Source organism: Cornus florida, unplaced genomic scaffold, assembly GCF_030987335.1.
Source record: "Cornus florida cultivar Cherokee Brave unplaced genomic scaffold, ASM3098733v1 CherokeeBrave_3.0.0_Hap2_Chr01, whole genome shotgun sequence".
NCBI lineage: Eukaryota > Viridiplantae > Streptophyta > Magnoliopsida > Cornales > Cornaceae > Cornus > Cornus florida.
This window is the reverse complement of record NW_026775571.1, coordinates 99820579-99840173: the sequence shown is the minus strand read 5'-3', so window position 1 is coordinate 99840173 and position 19595 is coordinate 99820579. Positions and strand designations below refer to the sequence as shown.

Here is a 19595-nt window from a genome sequence, read left to right as displayed (position 1 = left end):
TTCAGACGTCACGGAAGACTCTTAAGCTTACCCCGTGTGTCACTATATTGGATGTTATAGTTGTATTTTTAGTGTGCGCGCGCTTAGATAATTGTTGGACATCACATTTTAGATCTTTGCCCGAATGTGATTTGACCTAAGGGACAGAAGCTAAGGTTGTGATTTCTCTATATGCCGGACTCGAACAGAAGCTAAAAAGAATTCATGAGCGTCTGATTTAATATTCGACGGAGATTTATAAATTTAAGCATATCAATATACATACAGAATCAGCCAAGACTATCCGTTGAAAAAATTATGCATATCAAGTGGGTAACGTAGAACTATACAGTGTAACAGTGAAACAAGCCTCCAGCTAAATTTCTGAATGGGGTTGCACTTGACAGAACAATGACAGACAACACCATGTACACATGCTGGGGAGATGTCATAAATTACACATATCATGCAGTTTTTTGCAGTGTCAATAATCTCCAAAATCCCTCTCCTGGATTATCTGCCCAAGCCTCGTGAACAGGGCTTGCTGATCCTCGAGGGTGAGGTTCATCAATATCTAAAATCATAGTGATGCCATCAACAACAGATTTTCACAAATTTATTAACTAATTTGAAGTGGAAGATAGATCCAAAAGCACATGAAATTAATTGACATTTACTTTACCTGGTCCAAGATCGTCTCAACTGAGAGGCTTTGAGGCACAACAAATGATTGATGATAGATGTATGCAAATACTGCCATCACCATCTGCACGAGGAATACACATTAAGCCCAGTATTAGATAAGCATTGCAACAAGGGCAGGGACACGTAGAAATATGGAAAGGCAGCATCATGAGAGTTATAACTGTTGAACCAGAATTCTACTCTATTATTTTCTGAATTATAGTAGAGTAATGCATTACTAGTGCCATCTGGACCAACCATACCATTGAAGTGACAAGACAGTTATCGGCTCATCTGACAAAGTTGATGGCTCTCGAAAATGAATAGATTGCCCATGCTCATTAGCAGGAAAAAGACACCACGGAATATGTGAACTTATTGTTCAAAGACTAATAAAACATCCCAACATCAATAGAGTGCCACGTTATGTATCAACAGTACAATCTAAACAAAGGTTCATCCAATATGGAAGCTTCAATGCCTCCACATCAAGGAGACAATGGACATTCAATGTTACACACACACACACGACAATAACAAGACCATGACCATGCTCAAATCTAAGATCAAAGCACATCCAGACAACAAGGCAACAGACAACTGATTTGCTTGATACCATAAAAAAGTGAAAAATAATGACAGAAAATAAAGGTCAAGAAAACATGTGTGAAAATATAATTACCAATTAATTTAGGCGTAGAAAAATGATCCAAAAACCATGGTTAATGGTAGCCTGTATTAATTGTATAGGCCAATCAATACGGACAGCTGCATGCTTGTGAATAATAGGTGAAAGACAACTTTATAAGGGTTCTGCAAACTATATTTTCCTGTTTCTTCTGTATTTTCTCTTTCCTGGATAAGTGTTTTCAGTACTTAACTTTTTCATTCATTTATGGTATCAAAAGGTGGGATTTAAAAGCTCTAATTTTTTCCCCATTTAACTATTTTGTGGTTGTTTTTGTTCATCCTGGTGCATATATTTCACGTTTTAATGCTCTTGGTGCAATTGCTACAAATTCTCATAATACTCCATCCTTTATCACAAAATATTACAACTCAACGATCATAACCATGTCCTATTGACAGATATATGGAAACCAACATAAAATAAACTGCACAAAAGAAGTGTATATTGATGGACAGTTTTCCCTACTTAATGTATCCAAGACCAGCCTTCGATCAGTTTTTTGTCTTTCCCCACAGTGAGTCCATCAGGAAAAAGTTAAAGCATGAAAATTTTCACTTTATCATGTCATCCCTTTTACGAAGGAAGTCATACCGCAAATTCTAGCCGTAAAACATGTGGGCATAATAGCGGAAATCTAAAGTTAAGTAGTTAAAACATGAAAGGCTAATTACGTCTTTATTGAGAATGTGCTTTTGGAAAGAGGTAATACTCTTTGAAAGTGGAAGGAATAACAGAATTTGTTAATAAGCTTGGTTCGATAAAAGAATAGATTGGTAAACATACCGTTCGATGTTCTTGAATATAAACATTCCACAATTTTTTTCATCTCACCTGGCAATCCATTCTATCTGTCATTCCTCCATGTCCAGGAATACTATCACCAAAATCCTGTAACAAATAAAAAAATTACAAATAGAATCAACATCTATTGCCTTGACATGCATTTATGTATCAATTAATTGTAGGAAAAATAAAATCAGTGAACCTTAATCTTGAAAGCTCTTTTAAAACCACTGGCGAAAAAACCTCCAAAAGGTGCTATTATTGATGCAAAAAGACCAAGACATAATACATGCCATTGAACTGGCAAAATTGGGATCTCTCTCCAAGGAAACTGCAAAAGAAATGACAAATGACTTAGCAATATAATTTAGCCATCATAAATTTTACAAAGACTATTGAGAATCTTTTGCTGAAAAGAAAAGCATGGCTATTAATAGGCTAACAAGTCCTTAAATAGTTCAACTGGTCTTGCTGAATTGATTGACAGATTTGAGAATATGTTAGGCACAGTTCAAAATTAAAATTAAAAAATTGAGAAAAGTATGATGCCCTAAACCCGAAACCCAGAGAGAAGTCTACGGCCGATATCCTCTTGCAAAAAAGCCTCCTATTAGCAAAGAAGTGCACCTCACTTTTACCTTGTAGATCCAATAGAAGATACCATGCATAGTGGCAAAATATCCTAAAGCTCACTAGGGGTGGCAAATGGGTGGGTTTTGGGCGGTCACTAATCCGTTTATGACCCATTTGTAGGGGGGTATAAACGGGTCGGATATTAAATGGTGAGTCAACCCCCATCCAACCCGACGAGTCTTTTATTTATATATTTTTATATTGGTTTGTGAACATTCAGTTCAGTTCATATCCAACCCAATGACTAAAATTCGGGTATGAATTTTTATTAAATAGACTAAAAATTTTCAAAAGACGAACATCTTTCCATCTAATAATATTTTGAGGATGTTTCTTTATATAATTAAATATGAGAATATTTTTCTGCGTAGATTAAGTTAGTTAAATACTTATATATATATTCTTTTTTTGCAAGTGAGGTAATTCATATAATAATCACTTGAAAAAGACCAAAACTTTTAAAATGATTTGGTATCTTCTATTACCCAAGGTACTGAGAAGAGTGAACTACAGACAAGTTGAAATCTCAATCTTGTTCTAAACCAAGTGACTGCTTAATTTCAAACTAAAATCAGTTTTTGTTTTTTTTCTTTCTTTCTTTAACACCTGTTAATCTAAACATTTGTTAATTTATCAAATAGCGGATCCTTATTACAATTCTAGTGTTAAAATAATAACAAAAAGATGTTTCAATTGGAACTATAAATGATAGCAGGGTCATGGCTTGGATATTTGACTTGGATGCATGTGCTTGATTAATTTGTATTCAGAAATTTAGTACAATAACTCATATTATCAAACCTTAATATCACTACAAGAAAGAGCTAGGAGTAGCCATGGATATTGGATATTACTACAAGACTTGAGAGAATTGAGCAAGAAATATGTCTGGGAAGATAAAAGCGAATAAGTCAAGACCTAACAAAAGAAGTAAACCTGAAGTGTCCTGAACACTGAAACCATAAGTGGTCGTCAGCGATCACCGTTGCCAAGAATGGCATATTTGCAAAAAAAGCTTCATTGGCCCCTGCTTTTATATTTATTGGTGGCTGATACGTCGATGGTATGCGCATTAGGGCGACCACCTTTTTGTTCATTTACAAGGTTGGGAACAAAATCATGAAACGCTCTACCAAGAATTGCTTTATCTCTCTAACATTGACATTACCAAAAATGGAGAAATTATTTTTTTTCTAGAAAAGGCTACTACCATTTCGATAGTTACCCAAGTAAGAGCAGGTTCTGAAAAACCGAGGGTTAGCCTTACAAGTTACAACTATATGCAAAGAAGCCATGACCTAGTATTCTTAAGAAACATAAAAAGGAACGCCTCAAAGGTCCCCCATAACCGAAGTCCATAGAAAAAGCAAAAGGCCACAACCTAATATAAAATTCAGGAAAAAAAATAATTAATATAAATACTCCTCTATTTTAAAAAACAAATATATTAAACGCCCAAAATCCTAATAAATTTTTTGCCTCAGGCATCAACTTGTATAGAAACAGCACTTTCAGAGGCACCTTTCCCACCCAAATTAACATAGGAGGAGGACAAGCAAGAGTATACTTTGTTATTATAAACTACATAACAGAATTACAAGAAAAGTATCAACAGAACAGGCTCCAACGTCTAGGATCTAGATAAGGACATATCTGAACATCTTTAAAATTGAGAGAGGGCACAAGCTCAATTATCTCCCAACCATACAAAGAATATTGAAGTCCCAGCGGGAGAGGTAAGCCATAAAATTATAGGTGAGCATACCATCGGAAGTAGAAAGAAAGAAAAGGTGACGAAAAGGCAAACAAAAAGGAGCCCTACCACCCCAAACTAAATATATATATATGTATATCTAACATGACAGTAGAATGAAGAGTACTTGAGTCATATAAATTTCCAAGCCGAATGCAACCAAGATGTTGTCTGATAAGAAATCTGCAAATCTAGTAACCAGTAAAGGCGGTATCTCTAACAACCAATTTAATGGATTCTTCTTACCCTCACTAGAACCACTGCATAAAAAGTCTCTGTGAAGCTTTTCTAGTCTATGAGCAATACTCATCAGCATCCCAAAGAGCGAAAGGGAGTAGGTAGGTTTAGTATACAAGCAATACTAAATTGAAGAGATTCTACCTATTTAAATATGAAATTCTTTCAACCATCTAGCATCCTGCCCACTGCATATTCCTGTAACTCTAGCCTCAAGATTATCACCCAAATAGAGGCCTAACTACTTCACCGGCCAGCTACTAATGGAAAAACCTACGGATTCTAACAACATTTCAATTTTATACCATTGATAATATAAGACAAAGTACTCCTAGACAAGTCGACTTAGACTGATTTTCAGACAAGAATAAATAACTATCTTGAGCGAATTTCAGATGAGTCATGAGAAACTGCAAAATGAATTTTCTGTCACAAAAAAAAAAAAAAAAAAAAAAAAAAATCTAGTATTATGAGTAGAAAAATTTCTACAACCAGAATACAGGATAAAAAAAATGAGCATATAAATTCAAAGCCAATTATTGTCCACTTACCCATTGAGGAATCCATCCTGGCAAAAAGAAGTACTCGGGTTTAAACAATGGACCTGGATCACAATGAAGCCAACCGGTTGATAAATCCTGCATGTGTTATCACCATTAGCACGTGGAGCTAAGTTTCTTTGAAACTGGCAAATATGCCAATTTTTAAACAAGATAGCCTAATTGTAAGAATCACCTTCCTTGGACATGTTAGCCACTGAAAACGACCCAAGATATTTGCAAGCTGCAAGAACAAGTATAATGAGTTCCACATCCTGAATCATGTAAACTACTTGTACAATAATATTTATCAAATCTAATGCCTTGTGCTATTTGAAATGTATGCATGAAATGCATAGGCTCTCTTTAGAAACCTAATGCTGGCAATATAAAATTGACAAAATGTCACGTGCATAAAGATTGGAGAGCAGACAAAAAAAAAAAAAAAATTCAAACATCAGAGCTAACTGAGCCGATCAGTCACAAGACACTTACTCATGGTTGGATGTGATTGAGAGCACAAATCAGGACATGTCATATTGGGTGCGGCAAACATAAAGCATCATTTTTTATTCAAATTGAGGGTTATATAGCTTATCAGGTGGGAGTCGGGACCACAAAAGATCAGATTCAAAAATAAAACTTGGTCTATTCTACCAAAAGATGCTAATCAATAGTCAATTGATATACCGATATAAATGATTGTAGAATTTCTATAAATTTTTAATGTTATTTTATTTGAATTCAAAAAACTAATAGACTAAGAACATCTTAAACACATACACTTTTTTATTTTTTACAAACTCTACTGATAGGCAAAGAGTTTTCATCAAATAGTTACCAACTCTCCATTTTTATTTTTATCTTCTTCTTTTTATGCTTTCTCTATGTGAGCTTCTCAAATTTTCGCTAGTTTCAATACTAATCACCATTGAACCATTATTTTAACAAATCATAGTCACTATTGTGAATCTGGATTTTGAAGGTCATATGATTTCAAATTTGATTTGTTGTTGGTTAGTTAAACACTATTTTTATAATTGCGTATACATATATATCGTGATTGTCTTTATTTTAGCTATTTAAAGGTTAATTTCTAATAATTTTATATATTTTTAATCAAGTGCATTGCAAGTGTTTCTTTTACTAGTATTTACACACACACACACACACACACACATGTAAGTGTTTATCATTGTCAAATAAAAGGATACACTGCTCACCACGAATGCAGAGATAACAGTTGTAACAGATGCTCCAATGAAACCCTCCCATGTTTTCTTCGGGGATAACTTGATCAAAGGGGTTCTTCCAAAGAAGAAACCGAAGATATAAGCAGCAATATCATTGATAACAATAAGTGATGCTGGAAGAAGGAACCTGCAATAAAAAATTAACCCGTGTTGGAATTCTTTCCCTATATTTTCTTTCTTTGAATGTTAGTTTGGTCTATGCACTTGTGCAAGTATAATACCTTTTCACCTTCCAAAAACAGAGAGGGGTGGGGGGAGAAGAGAGAGCGCAAGAAATGATTGAAATACTCATGCAAACACACCCCAACCCCACCAAAAAAAAAAAAGTTCATGTTACGTAATACTAAAAAGGCAGCAGAAGAGACTATTGCTGGGTATGGGGTGTCCTCTCAAATGCTACTTAAAAACTTCCAAAATTTATCTTTATCTTATTCCCGGTTTGTCTCCATTTTCGTGATATTACTACTCATGGAGCACAGCCAAATAAGTCATCGAAGGGTCTGTATGAATGTGGAACAGTAGGCGTTAACATTTTAAAATGTCCTATGGTGATAAAATATACTTTCAAGCCTGACAAGTAGGGGTGCCCGAACTCTGAAGTTACTTAAAAACTATGCCTTTTGAACAAAATGTGATGTCTGTCTCAAAATCAAAAAAAGTAAATGGGCTCATTGGCATATAACTTTAATTTGAAAATCTATGCTCTTTGATAATGAATTGACATCACGGTCTGATCACCTTTCTACTCATAATATTGCAAATATAAAAAATAAAATAAAAAGAATTAAACAACACAAGGACCAGAAAGAGAGCAGGAGGGCCACCTCCCAAAAGTAGTTTCCACAAGAGGGTGTACAATATCAAATAACAATTAACCAATGACAAAAATGATTTACAGGATATAGTCTGATGTAACTAACAGATGCAAATGAGATTTGTAAGTTGTGTTACCAGAAAATTCCTTCGAAAATGTTGGCTACAGTGAAGGAGGATTGCGTAAAAACCACAATTAGAATCATGTGTGTCCATGCGTATTGGCTAAATTGATACTTGTACATCTTCTTCTTTAGTGTAAGAATGAACCACATAAAACCTGATTCCAATTAAACAGAGATCAAAATTAGCAGCAATGTCTCATATTTTATATGTAAAGGTAATACACCACACAGTAGGGATGCAACTTGGAGTCTTGGACGGGCTAACCTGAACTCAAACTGAGCCCAACTTGATTTTTCATGGGATTGGACAGCCATTTTCTACGAATAGGGGTTGGACTTGGGTTGAAAAACTCTAAACCAATCTTATTTTGAATGAGTTCATGTGAGGTGTTGACAACCCGAATCCGAATCCCAATCAGAACATGACTTTGTATATATTTAAAATGTATTATACTATTTTTCTTAAAATTGAGATCAATATTTCTTCAGTTTAATTTTCTTTAAATCTTGATTTATTGTAGTATACAAATACTTTGGAGAATTAATTTCTTGAGAAATTGTTTATAGTTTTTCACATATTTACATGTTTTTCACATATTTACATTCAATTTTTAGAATTGTTATGCTTAGGTGTAACCCAACCCCAGGCTAACTCAAGATCAACCGGAATTTCAGCATGATTTTATAACCCAAACTCAGCCCAAGTTCAAAATTTTGAACACGGTTGGGGAGCTTGGTTGAAGGTCGGGTTGGGTTGGACTTGGTTGAAAGTTTTATATCAGAGTTGAGCCTATGTTGAGCCCTCAATCCGTCCAACCCGCTTGGGTTGCACCCCTATCGAACAGCAATAAACAAGCAACAGGACCAGCAAGCATATAAAAAAGAAAGCATGTTATCGACTGAAAAGGATCATAAAACCACATATTTACAAATTAAATTTCATTTCAAATGGACATTATCTGCAATTTATATACAGGTTCAACAATACACTGCTTAATATCAAGATTACTCAAAGCCATTGCACATAGAAATAAACAGAACAGATAAAACCAACCTGCAATATACAAGAAGTAACAGGTAGCCATATGGTACTTGATGAAACCGCTCACAAGCTGATATAATAATCTGCCTGAAGTGACAGTGTTGACGAGCCGTTGATTGAGAAAGCGGCCATATACAAATAACATGGCAGTGAAGAAAAAGTGCCTGCGAGAGAGGGAGGGAGGGAGGGGGAGAGATAGAGAGAGAGAGAGAGGAAAGTCAGGAAACAAAAACATAAAAACATGTCATAAGAAGCAACAAAATTATTTCAATATCATCATTACAAATATCATTTGAAGATCATTGTGGAAAAAAATGGCCGTTTGGGAAAACCACGGAAAGAGGCCAAAAAAAGGACAAGCTGAATAGTTCAATGATAATAACACGTTTGCTAAGCATTGCACAGTTGTGTAAAAGCTTACAGCATTCAGAAAATGATGCATAAAAGTGCCCAACAAAAAACAAACAGAATGTTTGTTCTCATCAGAACTAGATGGCAAAAGCCAGATCTGGCCCACTTTGAAAAACTCTGAAACAGCCATTACTTCAACCAATCAAATAGCTAACACTAACTGACAACAGCTCTCCAAGGAACAACAAGAAAAATAAGTTGACAAGTGGTCAAGGTTCTGGTTTTGCTTACCAATTCAATAGCCTAAATCCTGGGAGGCGCTTATCTTCGTGGGCTTTCCTAAGTAAATTGAACAGCTCACTTGCCATAAATATTTGGATAATAACCACCATTGCCCAAATGTAGAGATGACCCATATAGATTATGAATGCGAAACCCCCAATCATCCAAATGGATGAATATGCACGGATCCACATTGACCTGTATTTGCTTTGGTCATTTACAAGTAAATGGCTTCCATTTGCTTTTCCAACCTCCACAGGAACCTGACAGGCAACAAAAGACTACGATTAAGAAAATCATAGACCCCTAAACTTCAAAAAATGTAAAAATCCCCTTCTAGATTAAAAGCATAAGCTCATCGAACTAGCTAACCACAACGCATTTCCAATAAAATTAATATTAGTTTTTCCGGAATCAGCATTATTAATCAAGTTTAATAAGGTGTGCACTAATATTTAAGAAACAATGTATAATTGCTATTAACAAGAACAAGTATAGTTATATTGGCTCCAGATAAAGGCACAATAAAATTCAGTAACCAACCTCATTTGAGCGTTTCCGGTGCCGAAGACGTCCAGTAGGTGTTGCGGGGACACCACTGTCATTATCCTTTTGCATGGCTCTTCTATTTATTTTTCACTCAACTAACAAAAGATATCAACATGTGTGTAAACACAACACCCTGAAAGGTAAAAACTCATGGTCAAAAAATAAGGAAGCAAATGTAATATTGCAAATTTAGAGGGAAAAAATAGTGCAATACAGAAAATAAGGAGAGCAATTCTAATAAGCTAAAGGGATATCTTTAGAAGCCTAATAGTATGGAAAGGAAAATAACTGAAACTTCTATCATGATTCATGGAACAACTATTTATATATCATAGTGTTAGTACTGCAAATTTATCAGTGTTAGAAAAAAACAAAACAAAGAAAGAATCACAATGAAATCTTCAAAAGAAGTCAACCTTCAAATGGCAGAGAACCAAAGATGAACCAGCACAAATTTCAGTAAATGATAATAAAAACAAGTAAATGTTAGTAAATATAGCTTTCTCTATTTAAAGTAGAATTATTTCAGCCAAAGCTAAAGAGGAAACTGGATGGAGAATTGCTGCCTTCCTCATCCACAGAAGCCAAAATATACATGTACATAAGAAAAAGGAATCTGCCAACTTAAAAAGTAATTTAAGTGGTATAGTAAGGTGATAAGACACGTCATCCAGATAAACCAATTGATGATGAAGTATAACAAGGTGAAAACAAAGGAAATTTGGAGACAACCAAACTACCTTGTTCATTCTTACTCAACTACCCAGGACTGTTTCACAAGTCTAGTTTCCCTCATCCACCAAAATCTGAGTAAGAATATATGCCAACATGTCTTCTTACCATTTGGCCTTCCATTTTCCTTCGAGCACCATACACCAAGACTTCTCTAGGTTATGAGGACTTGGGTATGGGTTTCAAGTGTGCGTGAGTGTATAAGAGTCCAATTCATCCATCCCTCAAATTATATAATACAATGAATCAGCTAAAGGGTCCAAATTTTGGGTACGGATAAACATAGCTAACAAATATTTTCATTAATCAACACGCATCGCTATATTACTTTTTTGTTGCTTAATGCGGGGATCTATTATATGGCCAAAAGCAACAGATAATACTCATTAGGATAGTAACTTATATAACAAATTATTATCACCTTTGGTAATACGGGAACAGTGGACATGTAGACTGTTAATTATCTCCTCTTTGAGTTACAAGAGATCCTTCCTCCTATAATGAAAAGAATAAAGAAGGCATGCCACCAATCCACATGTCCCTTCAATCTTAACTCAATTTATTATGGGAAGAAAAAAAGAACGAAAACGAAAACAAAACAGGACATGCTACCTGTTCACTAATAGGTATGTTAAGTGAATAGGACTTAGGTTGGCATATTTCATGGACCAAAACTAGATGTAATTTTTTTTTTTTAATTTTAGTTTAATCAGAATTTTAAAAGTTAGTTAGTGTCCTGTTAGTTACCTCTTGGTCATGGTCAAAGATGAAATTCAAGCTTCAATAGTGGCAGAAGTATAATTTTTTACATCAAAGGTATAAAGTTAAATTGACACTGCCATGCACTCACCAATTTTTATTTTTATTTTTATATAAGATTTTAATAAACCCTCACCATGTATTAGGGTTCATGTAATAGGATTTTCAGAATTCATGAGTTTATCTGAAAAAATCTAAAGTGATATGCATCAATAGTGTTTTTGAAAACTTCCTTCTTTTTTTTTTTTTTATAAGTATTTTTGAAAACTCCTTTACTTAAAATTTCCAAATATAAGATTCCTGGCCACTTCGACAGATCAATGCGGATCAATTGAAGGCTAGTTGACATGTTCCTCGATCTATGAAGCCACTCGGGGAGTCAGTTTCCTTTTTAGACAAAAACAATAAAACCCTATTCTCCCTACAACTATAGTTTGTCTATATTATCATCCAGCTCCTTGCAAATGAAAGGATTCAAAACCTTTCCAGTCTTCTGTCCAACGAGCAGCAAGCTAAGAGGGCTCCTCTAGTTATCCGGTATTTTGAGTGCTTTCATACATATGTCTTTAAGCATTCATCAATTGCATTAGATTGGTGAGTGTTATAATAGTGTGTTGACATACATCACTGCTGTGGAGCTGATTGAAGAGTTCAACACCAACGGACAATCAATCAATCGAGATTGGAGTGGACGACTAGTGCAGAGATCAGAATTGCTATTGAAGAAGCAGATTCATGAGGAGTGAAATATGTTAACGAAGCTAACTGTGTGCCTGAAAAGTCCTTGTGTGAGTTAGTGGGATAAGTCTGTGTCAAGAATCTAGTGTAATATCTATTCTGATAGTGGATTTTTTATTTGACTGGATTATGTCTCATGATTTTTCCTGGTTGGGTTTTTCACATAAAAGTCTTAGTGCCCATCATTCATGCTTTTTTCTACTTTCACTTACATTTGATTGAATGGTTGTTATGACTAGCATGATGAATTGATAGATATTGGATATTTAGTTTTAATTTAAGTTCCCACCCTTCTCTCTCTCCCTCCCCCTCTAGGTCTAAATCACGGACCTTGTGCTAACTCTCTATCAGTGCCTATGTTTTCAGTCGTTACCAACAATACCCTTTGATTCTATGTGCCTAACAACATAAAATGTATCTTCCACCACTAAATAATGATCCGTTCATAGCTGTACATTAACTAAAATTGTTCGAGCTGAAAACTTAAGTGCGAATAGTGGAAGGAGATAGGGTCATTCACCATCAAAATGGATAGCTTAACTGCAGATAAAACAAACAAGTATCTTACAGTATTAAATTTCTATCAGATAAATAACTTTATTGTCCCGCTACTGTTAGGTTTGCTAACATTATAGAGATATTTCAAGTTGTTAATCAACTTCATTTCACAACTTATTTCAAGTCCCAAATACTGACTGGTGTAAAAATACAATTTATATATACATGTTTGTGTGTGTGCATACAAAAAAAAAAAAATTAAAAGTGGATCTCGAAATTGACATTTGTAGCCCATAACATGAAAGAAGATTTAAGAATATAAATAACGCTTAAAGCGTGAAAGGAAGAAGCAATTCTTACAATAGAACTCAAATTTGCACTCCCAGAGACCTTACTTTTCAGATTTGGAACCTGAAAATGAATTACACACACAAAACACACACACACAGAGAGAGAGAGAGAGAGGAAGAGAGACCTGCTTTGCTTAAAAGCTCATAGAACGCAAACTAGAGAGAGATAGAGTGGAGGAGGTCCAACGGTAGATTCGATTCCAAACAAGTGTTACGAGGAAGGCAAAAAGGAGTCCTCGGTACTATTTCTGTGGAAGAACAACAACTTTAGAATTATAAACCACCAGGATTTTATTTTTTTCGGCTCTCTTCTGGTCGAACTCCAAAAACAGGACGAAACACTCTACCCTTTTTTCTCTAATAAGTGAAATGAAATGTCAAAAAAGTCCTTCGAGAAATTATTTATTTATTTTTCTTTTCTTTTTTCGTTACGAAACAAATACAACACACACCAACTTTGTCCCGGGACTTGCCATTAACACTCTCGTTGGGAGGGGCATCACATAGGCTACCCTAGCCAATATATCATTTGAAATGTTTTTGAATTACTAGCAAATCTATAAATTAGGTAAATTCAGATGTTATGATCTTCTTTTTCTTATTTTTTTTGACCTCCACAACACTGTATTTCTTGTAAGATTCAAGTTTTTAACCTTTCTTTTAGGAAGGAGATATTTAGTTTTGGATAATGCAGAAATCTTTATCGATGGAGGAATTATTAGATGATCTAGATTTATTGACACTTGGTGGACTAATTAAATTCAAATTCTCGGATTGAGAAAATGACCTTATATTAATATATTACAAAGAATCTCATAAACTGCTCCACCACATATCAAATGAATTAAAATCATATTAATATACTACAAAGAATCTCATAAACTGCTCCACCACATATCAAATGAATTAAAATCATATTAATATACTACAAAGAATCTCATAAACTGCTCCACCACATATCAAATGAATTAAAATCATCTAATAATTTTTTCACCGAATGAAGATGTATACTGATATAGACTAATAATAAATGGATCTAAATCCTCCCCAATCTATAATGTTTTTTTATTATTTATTATTATTTATAAAAAAATTACAAATGAGTCATTTGCTGCACTGATAAAATGCTTGGACTGTTAAGTGCAACACACCATAGGTTTGCAGCCACTCAAACGGTCAACTATGCATTTAGTCCACACCTCCTAGCACCACATTAAAATAATAATCCTTGACACAAGGAGTATAATTATATATTAACGCAATTCTTTTGAAAATATATTTGTTTAGTCAAAGCATACATATTGATAATGAGACTTGATTTTAGCTAAATTTGTTCAAAAATTTTACCACGGAGGAGTGGTACTATCGAGTTCCATGCCTATTGTTGTTCAAACACTTGTTGTATAATTATGACGTGTTGGCATGTCATTTAAAATAAAAATTGGATACTGGTTTATCGTACGTACCTAACATAGACAACTTTGGATCAAATGGACAAATATATCACCCAATGTACTCTCACAATTATATTATCATAGTTTAGAAGAATCGACAAATAAGGATAAGAACCATGTCGAAGCCATGTGACTTCAGAGAACTTGAAAACTTGCAAGGCTTGAGCAACATCTAGAATAACTCTCAGACCAGTTCGAAACAGATGTGAGATTATCAGAGAATTGCTACAAAACCATTCATACAATTACATCAGATATGCTTCAATACCAACTGTAGCAACAGCCATCTCATTTCACCACTATTCTCAAAAGGGTAAAGCAAAATTGAGTAAATTTAGAGGTTGGCACTCTGGTTATACGCCTCTAATTACCGGCAAAAACGTCCTGAAAACAAGCTAAAAAACCTCCGTTCCAAAAAAATAGGCAATGCTCTGAATACGAAATCCGCATGTATGTCACACTCTTTTGCAGAAGATCCTGCAGCAAATAGGAGATGTCAATCATGTGAAAGAGTACACAAACCAGTTACGAGTTAAATCTGGAAGTAAATATGGTTGGAGCGTGCAAGAATAATATAAAGACGTGTCAAAAATGATCTGTCACATACCCTGCCAAAGCAAGATAATACTAATACACAGTTTTGCTAGCAGTACTTGCTAGGATTTTCTTTGCTTTGGATTAGAGGGACGCCATCCTCCCTCCAAATTATGCGCTCCTCACATAATGCCATGGCAACCTCCACATATAATTGGTGCTCCTGAATAAATATAAAAATAAACAAATAAAAAAACAATTAACAAGTAAAACAGAAGAGAAAAAATAAGGAATGTATTTGTGAGCACTGCCTTGTTGAAACAAATAATAGTAGTTCTTGCAATCCAATTTGAACAGATAATAGTAGTTCAAGCAAATCAATTGTTTCGGAGATGAAGGAAACGTATTGGCTGTTTTAGACAAGTAAATAAATGGGATATAAATTCTCAAAGACCTCAGAAAGAACTCTTGCTGCCAGCTCGTCTGCAGTGTCATTAGCAAGCACGGGTACAACTCTTTGAGCAAGGATACGCCCTGTGTCATAGTGCTCATCAACAAAATGGACTGTAGGTCCCGAGTATCTAAACCAGCAAAAAAAAATGAAAAAAAAGGGAGTTACCAAGAATGCTTTTAAACGCACAAAAGAAAAAAGAATAGAAAAATAAATAAATAAATAAATTAAGAGAGGCTGAAATGCAGTAATTAGAAGGAAATGAAATAATGAAGACAAAAAGAAAATAAAGCCAGGTGATAAGAGTACGCTTTTGAGCTCCTATATGCGGACATCAGAACATGAATAAAAAACCTAATCAAGGGTGTAGAAAATGAGAAAAATCAATCCCCATTATTGTCCAGAATGAAGTTTATGAATTCCATAAATGGCCATAGTCTAAAGATACATGCATATCTAAAGAGGAGATACACAGTTTCTACAGACAAATCAAGCTGCTTGTGCATAACTTGGGTTAGCTTGTTAAAAACTCATTCAGATTTGTCCATCTAATAAAGTGAACCAAACTCACTTTAGTTTCAAGCTCAATTATTCAATGAGACAAACTTGGCTTCACCATACTAGTGGACAATTGAATGGGTGTTACTAAGATGGTTCCTTTAGTACCTTTTCTTCGATAAGAAACCCTTCGATAACTCAACCAACTAAATACCCCAAAAGTGAAGGTTGACAAATGATGTAAAGCTTTTAAGCTAAGATGAAGAAATGAGTAACATCTTATGAACATTGATTTATACCACTGACAGTAAGTAGTAACATAATCACAAATAAAAATGAAAACTTCGAAAGGCGGTGGAATCTTGGCCAAACAACACTAACATACAAAACAAATTGAACAGGTCAATCAAACTAAGTTCAGTCTCAAGTCAATCCATTTTTTATTTTTTTATTTTTCTGATAAGTCCAGTCAATTCAAATTCAACCAACCCAGGTTTATATCAACCTGGTTACTCTACTCTCGGCAAGGCCCATTTGCATCCCAAGTAAAACCGATGGTTGAGTGGTTTTTGTGTTCTCAAGTCTCCAACACAAACACATGGGTATGAAGTGTTAGTGAATAAAGAGAACTTTAGAAACTTGACCTGTTTTAACGAAATATCTCACTAACCCAACATACAAATTGAGATTTGATGGTGTCGGAGAGACAGATATGCAAGTGATCAGAACAGGTTTTCTCGAGCAGTAACAACTCAATAAATCGTGAAACATGCAAAGTATAATAAAAAAGGCAGACAGATATTCCCCTAAACAAGAAAAGTAAAACAGTTACACAACTGAATGTACCTTGCCCCAGAAGCAATGACGGCCTTATGCACCTTCATACCATAATAACCTTTGCCTCCAAAAGCTGGAAGAAGTGAAGGATGAATATTTAATATGGATCTTGGATAAGCTCTGACCAATCCGATGGGTATAAGTTTAAGGTATCCAGCTAGAAGAATACAGTCAACATTGTATACCCTGTTCATAGTAGAAAAGTAGTTGAGGAAAGAATATGTAAGCCTACAAAATAAAATACAGTAGGGAACTATTGCTATGTTTCACTGAAGAAAAAAGAAAATGCAGAGAGTTTTAACAACAAACTAAACCATGTTGGGGTATGGGAGTTAGACAGGTTTATGAGGCATCAAGTGAACACAATAGCAGGCATATGAGATATAAACTTAGCATAATCAGAGGCCATCTAACTAGTGAAGACAAAGACCATTAAACGCTGACACCTCAGAGGTTTTCAGACTATACATTCTTTCCTATATTGTGTTGCATTTCATTCTAATATTATATTATTCAATTATTCCATAATACCTCTATCAAGGCAAATACACTTCTAAAATCTTTGAACTAACCTGATCAAGCTGGCACACTATAATGACACTCCACAAGAGCTTATCTTTGGACTAACCTGATCAAGCTAGCACACCACATTACACTCCACAAGCTTTTCTATGTATAATTATTCTAGAATGGACCTAACTGCAATTCACTAGCAAAAAAGTTTAGTTATGAACCTTCCAAAAGAAAAAAAAAAAAAAGTGTAGTTATGAAAGTTATCATGCCTCGCGAAATAGGTTTAGAAAAAATCAAATGAGAGGAAGAATAAAATTTAAATTCAGAAATTTAGCTAACAGCCAATAATAACCGACAGAAGACCAAAAATGGCAGAATAACCAGTCATGTATAGCTAAACCTAGCATGCAGAAACATAAATGCCATGAGAAGCAAGTTAAAATTAACAAAATCAAAGTATCCATTGGCTACATTCCTGAATCTCAAATGATGCAAAGAAGAAAAATTAAGAAGTGAAAAATTCGAGGAGTCAATTTGATAGCACTTGAGAATTTTCTACATGGAACACCTGCCATTGATATATGTCCAAAAGATTTCTTATACGAATTTTTTTTATTAGATGGTATTTTCATTTGTTCAGGAAATTTCCTGCTATATCTGTTGACTATTTTCTGACTGCTAGAATATACAAGAGATTCAGGTCTCTGATAGAAAGGAGGGATAAATCACAATTATCATTTTGAAAGAACAAACCTGACCTAAGAGCAGCTACAAGGTCATTAGAAGACAATCCCTCAGGTTCATCTTTCGTCTTGGGGAATAAAACAACTGGAATGCCATTGTCTCTTGCATATTCTGCACCCCCACAACCTGCAGTATATAGGAACTGAGAAAATTAATGGATATGCGCAAGTCACAAACAATGATTCATGCATGACATATAAATTTTAAGGTTTTTCTTACTATTCCTTTCACACAATCATCGTTTCTAGAGAAGGGAAAGCATAGAAGGAAGGACAGTATCGTCCTCCTCATGTAAGGTGAGTGCCATGAATGGTCACTTTTCTTAATAATAAATTCATGAAAATATAAACTGAAAGCTGAGCATATTGAGGAGGTTTAGCCTCTTATCCCTCACCTATCCTTTACTAAGCATGTCTAAAATCTGATAGCAATAAGCAATCAAATGATAGAAGCCTTGAAGTTAGAAATTTTCTGTACATATGTATTCACAAAAATTATAAGTGCAAAACTGCAGAACTTTATATCCCAATCCAAAGCCCCCAACACAACAAATTACAACAGCTTGTGGAATTTTGAAAAAACAATCAAATGATAGAAGCCTTGAAGTTAGAAATTTTCTGTACATATGTATTCACAAAAATTATCAGTGCAAAACTGCAGAACTTTATATACCAGTCCAAAGCCCCCAACACAACAAATTACAACAGCTTGTGGATTTTTGAAAAAACAAGTGAGAGAAAAAATATTGAATCAAAAAATGTTCAAATTTCAACCATTCCAAATCTCAAACATTTGATGGGCATGCCTAATTTGTATCACACCAACTATAATTAGGATCATAGTGTAGACATACCATGCTTGTTTGTTACCAAGACAACAATGTCTCCATGAACCGATCCTCTGAGAGTTGCCTGGTGAATCGCCCGAAAGTTTGAACCTCCACCGGAGACAAATACAGCGAGATTTTTTCTTCTAACTCCATTTTCCAAATCTTCCCCATTTCTAGTTGTGTCCTCCACTTGTTTTTCACTGTTTATACAGTGCAGTTTCTTCCTAAACCCTACAACCTGTGACGTGAGACAATGATGAGTCTTGAAGGGTACCCGTTTCAGGACAAGTGACGCTGACGATGAATGGGGCAGTGTTATATGTAAAGATTTTTTAGGTATTTGAATTGGTGGAATGGTTGAATTTGAACAAAACCCAGAAAACAAGTTTTGAGCTTCCATTCAAAATGTATTCCACGGGTTGAACTAGGGTTTTTGTGCAACCGAGGGTTTCTTGAGTGAAAGAGGCAAGAGGGAAGGGACCGTTCGTCGAAGAGAGAGTGACGGGTTGCAGAGACCGTGTTGTGTGTGCGCTAATATACAAATTAAATATATAGAATTAGGTTTTATTAGGCTTCATTACTTTGCAAAGTTTTGAAATTAATTTTAAATAGTTAGAAAATTTAATATGCAATTCTTAGTTGTGTATTATATTTAGTCTATATAATGAAATATCAACATATATTCTTAATTAACACTGAAGAAATTAGGTTTTGTTACCATGCAAAGTTTGGAAAGTAATTTTAAAAATTTAGAAAAATTAATTTGCAATTATATATTGATATTAATACTAAAGTGTAATATACATGTACTAACTTTTGCAAATTTTACATTGAAATATGTTGATATTATATTTATGTATAATAATTTTAAGCATAAAACTAAATATAATTATTAAACATATATTTAGAAGGAAGAAAACGGCAGTTTTGTCAACTTAAAAAAT

At 34.5% G+C, this 19595-nt stretch overlaps 2 protein-coding genes across 3 annotated transcripts; both read right to left on the bottom strand.

Moving 5' to 3' along the window:
- Positions 1-216: 216 nt before the first annotated feature.
- Positions 217-13123, bottom strand: LOC132308871 (phosphatidate cytidylyltransferase 1). Of its 2 annotated transcripts, none has more exons than XM_059807144.1 (12): positions 12802-13123; positions 9709-9847; positions 9175-9428; positions 8545-8696; positions 7504-7645; positions 6523-6679; positions 5496-5543; positions 5312-5398; positions 2340-2468; positions 2186-2242; positions 662-745; positions 217-553 (listed from the first exon to the last, which is right to left on the bottom strand). In XM_059807144.1, exons 2-12 carry the CDS (start codon positions 9781-9783, stop codon positions 464-466), a joined length of 1275 nt encoding a protein of 424 aa, XP_059663127.1. In that variant the 5' UTR covers positions 9784-9847; positions 12802-13123; the 3' UTR covers positions 217-463. The 2 variants fall into 2 exon arrangements, with proteins under 2 accessions (XP_059663127.1, XP_059663135.1); XM_059807152.1 differs by having other exon boundaries at positions 12917-13123.
- Positions 13124-14432: 1309 nt separating this feature from the next.
- Positions 14433-19172, bottom strand: LOC132308864 (phosphoribosylglycinamide formyltransferase, chloroplastic). The gene is made up of 6 exons (XM_059807133.1): positions 18676-19172; positions 17837-17948; positions 16575-16751; positions 15234-15360; positions 14853-15002; positions 14433-14722 (listed from the first exon to the last, which is right to left on the bottom strand). The coding sequence occupies exons 1-5, from the start codon at positions 19049-19051 to the stop codon at positions 14889-14891; spliced, it is 906 nt and encodes a 301-aa protein (XP_059663116.1). The 5' UTR covers positions 19052-19172; the 3' UTR covers positions 14433-14722; positions 14853-14888.
- Between the last annotated feature and the right edge of the window lie 423 nt (positions 19173-19595).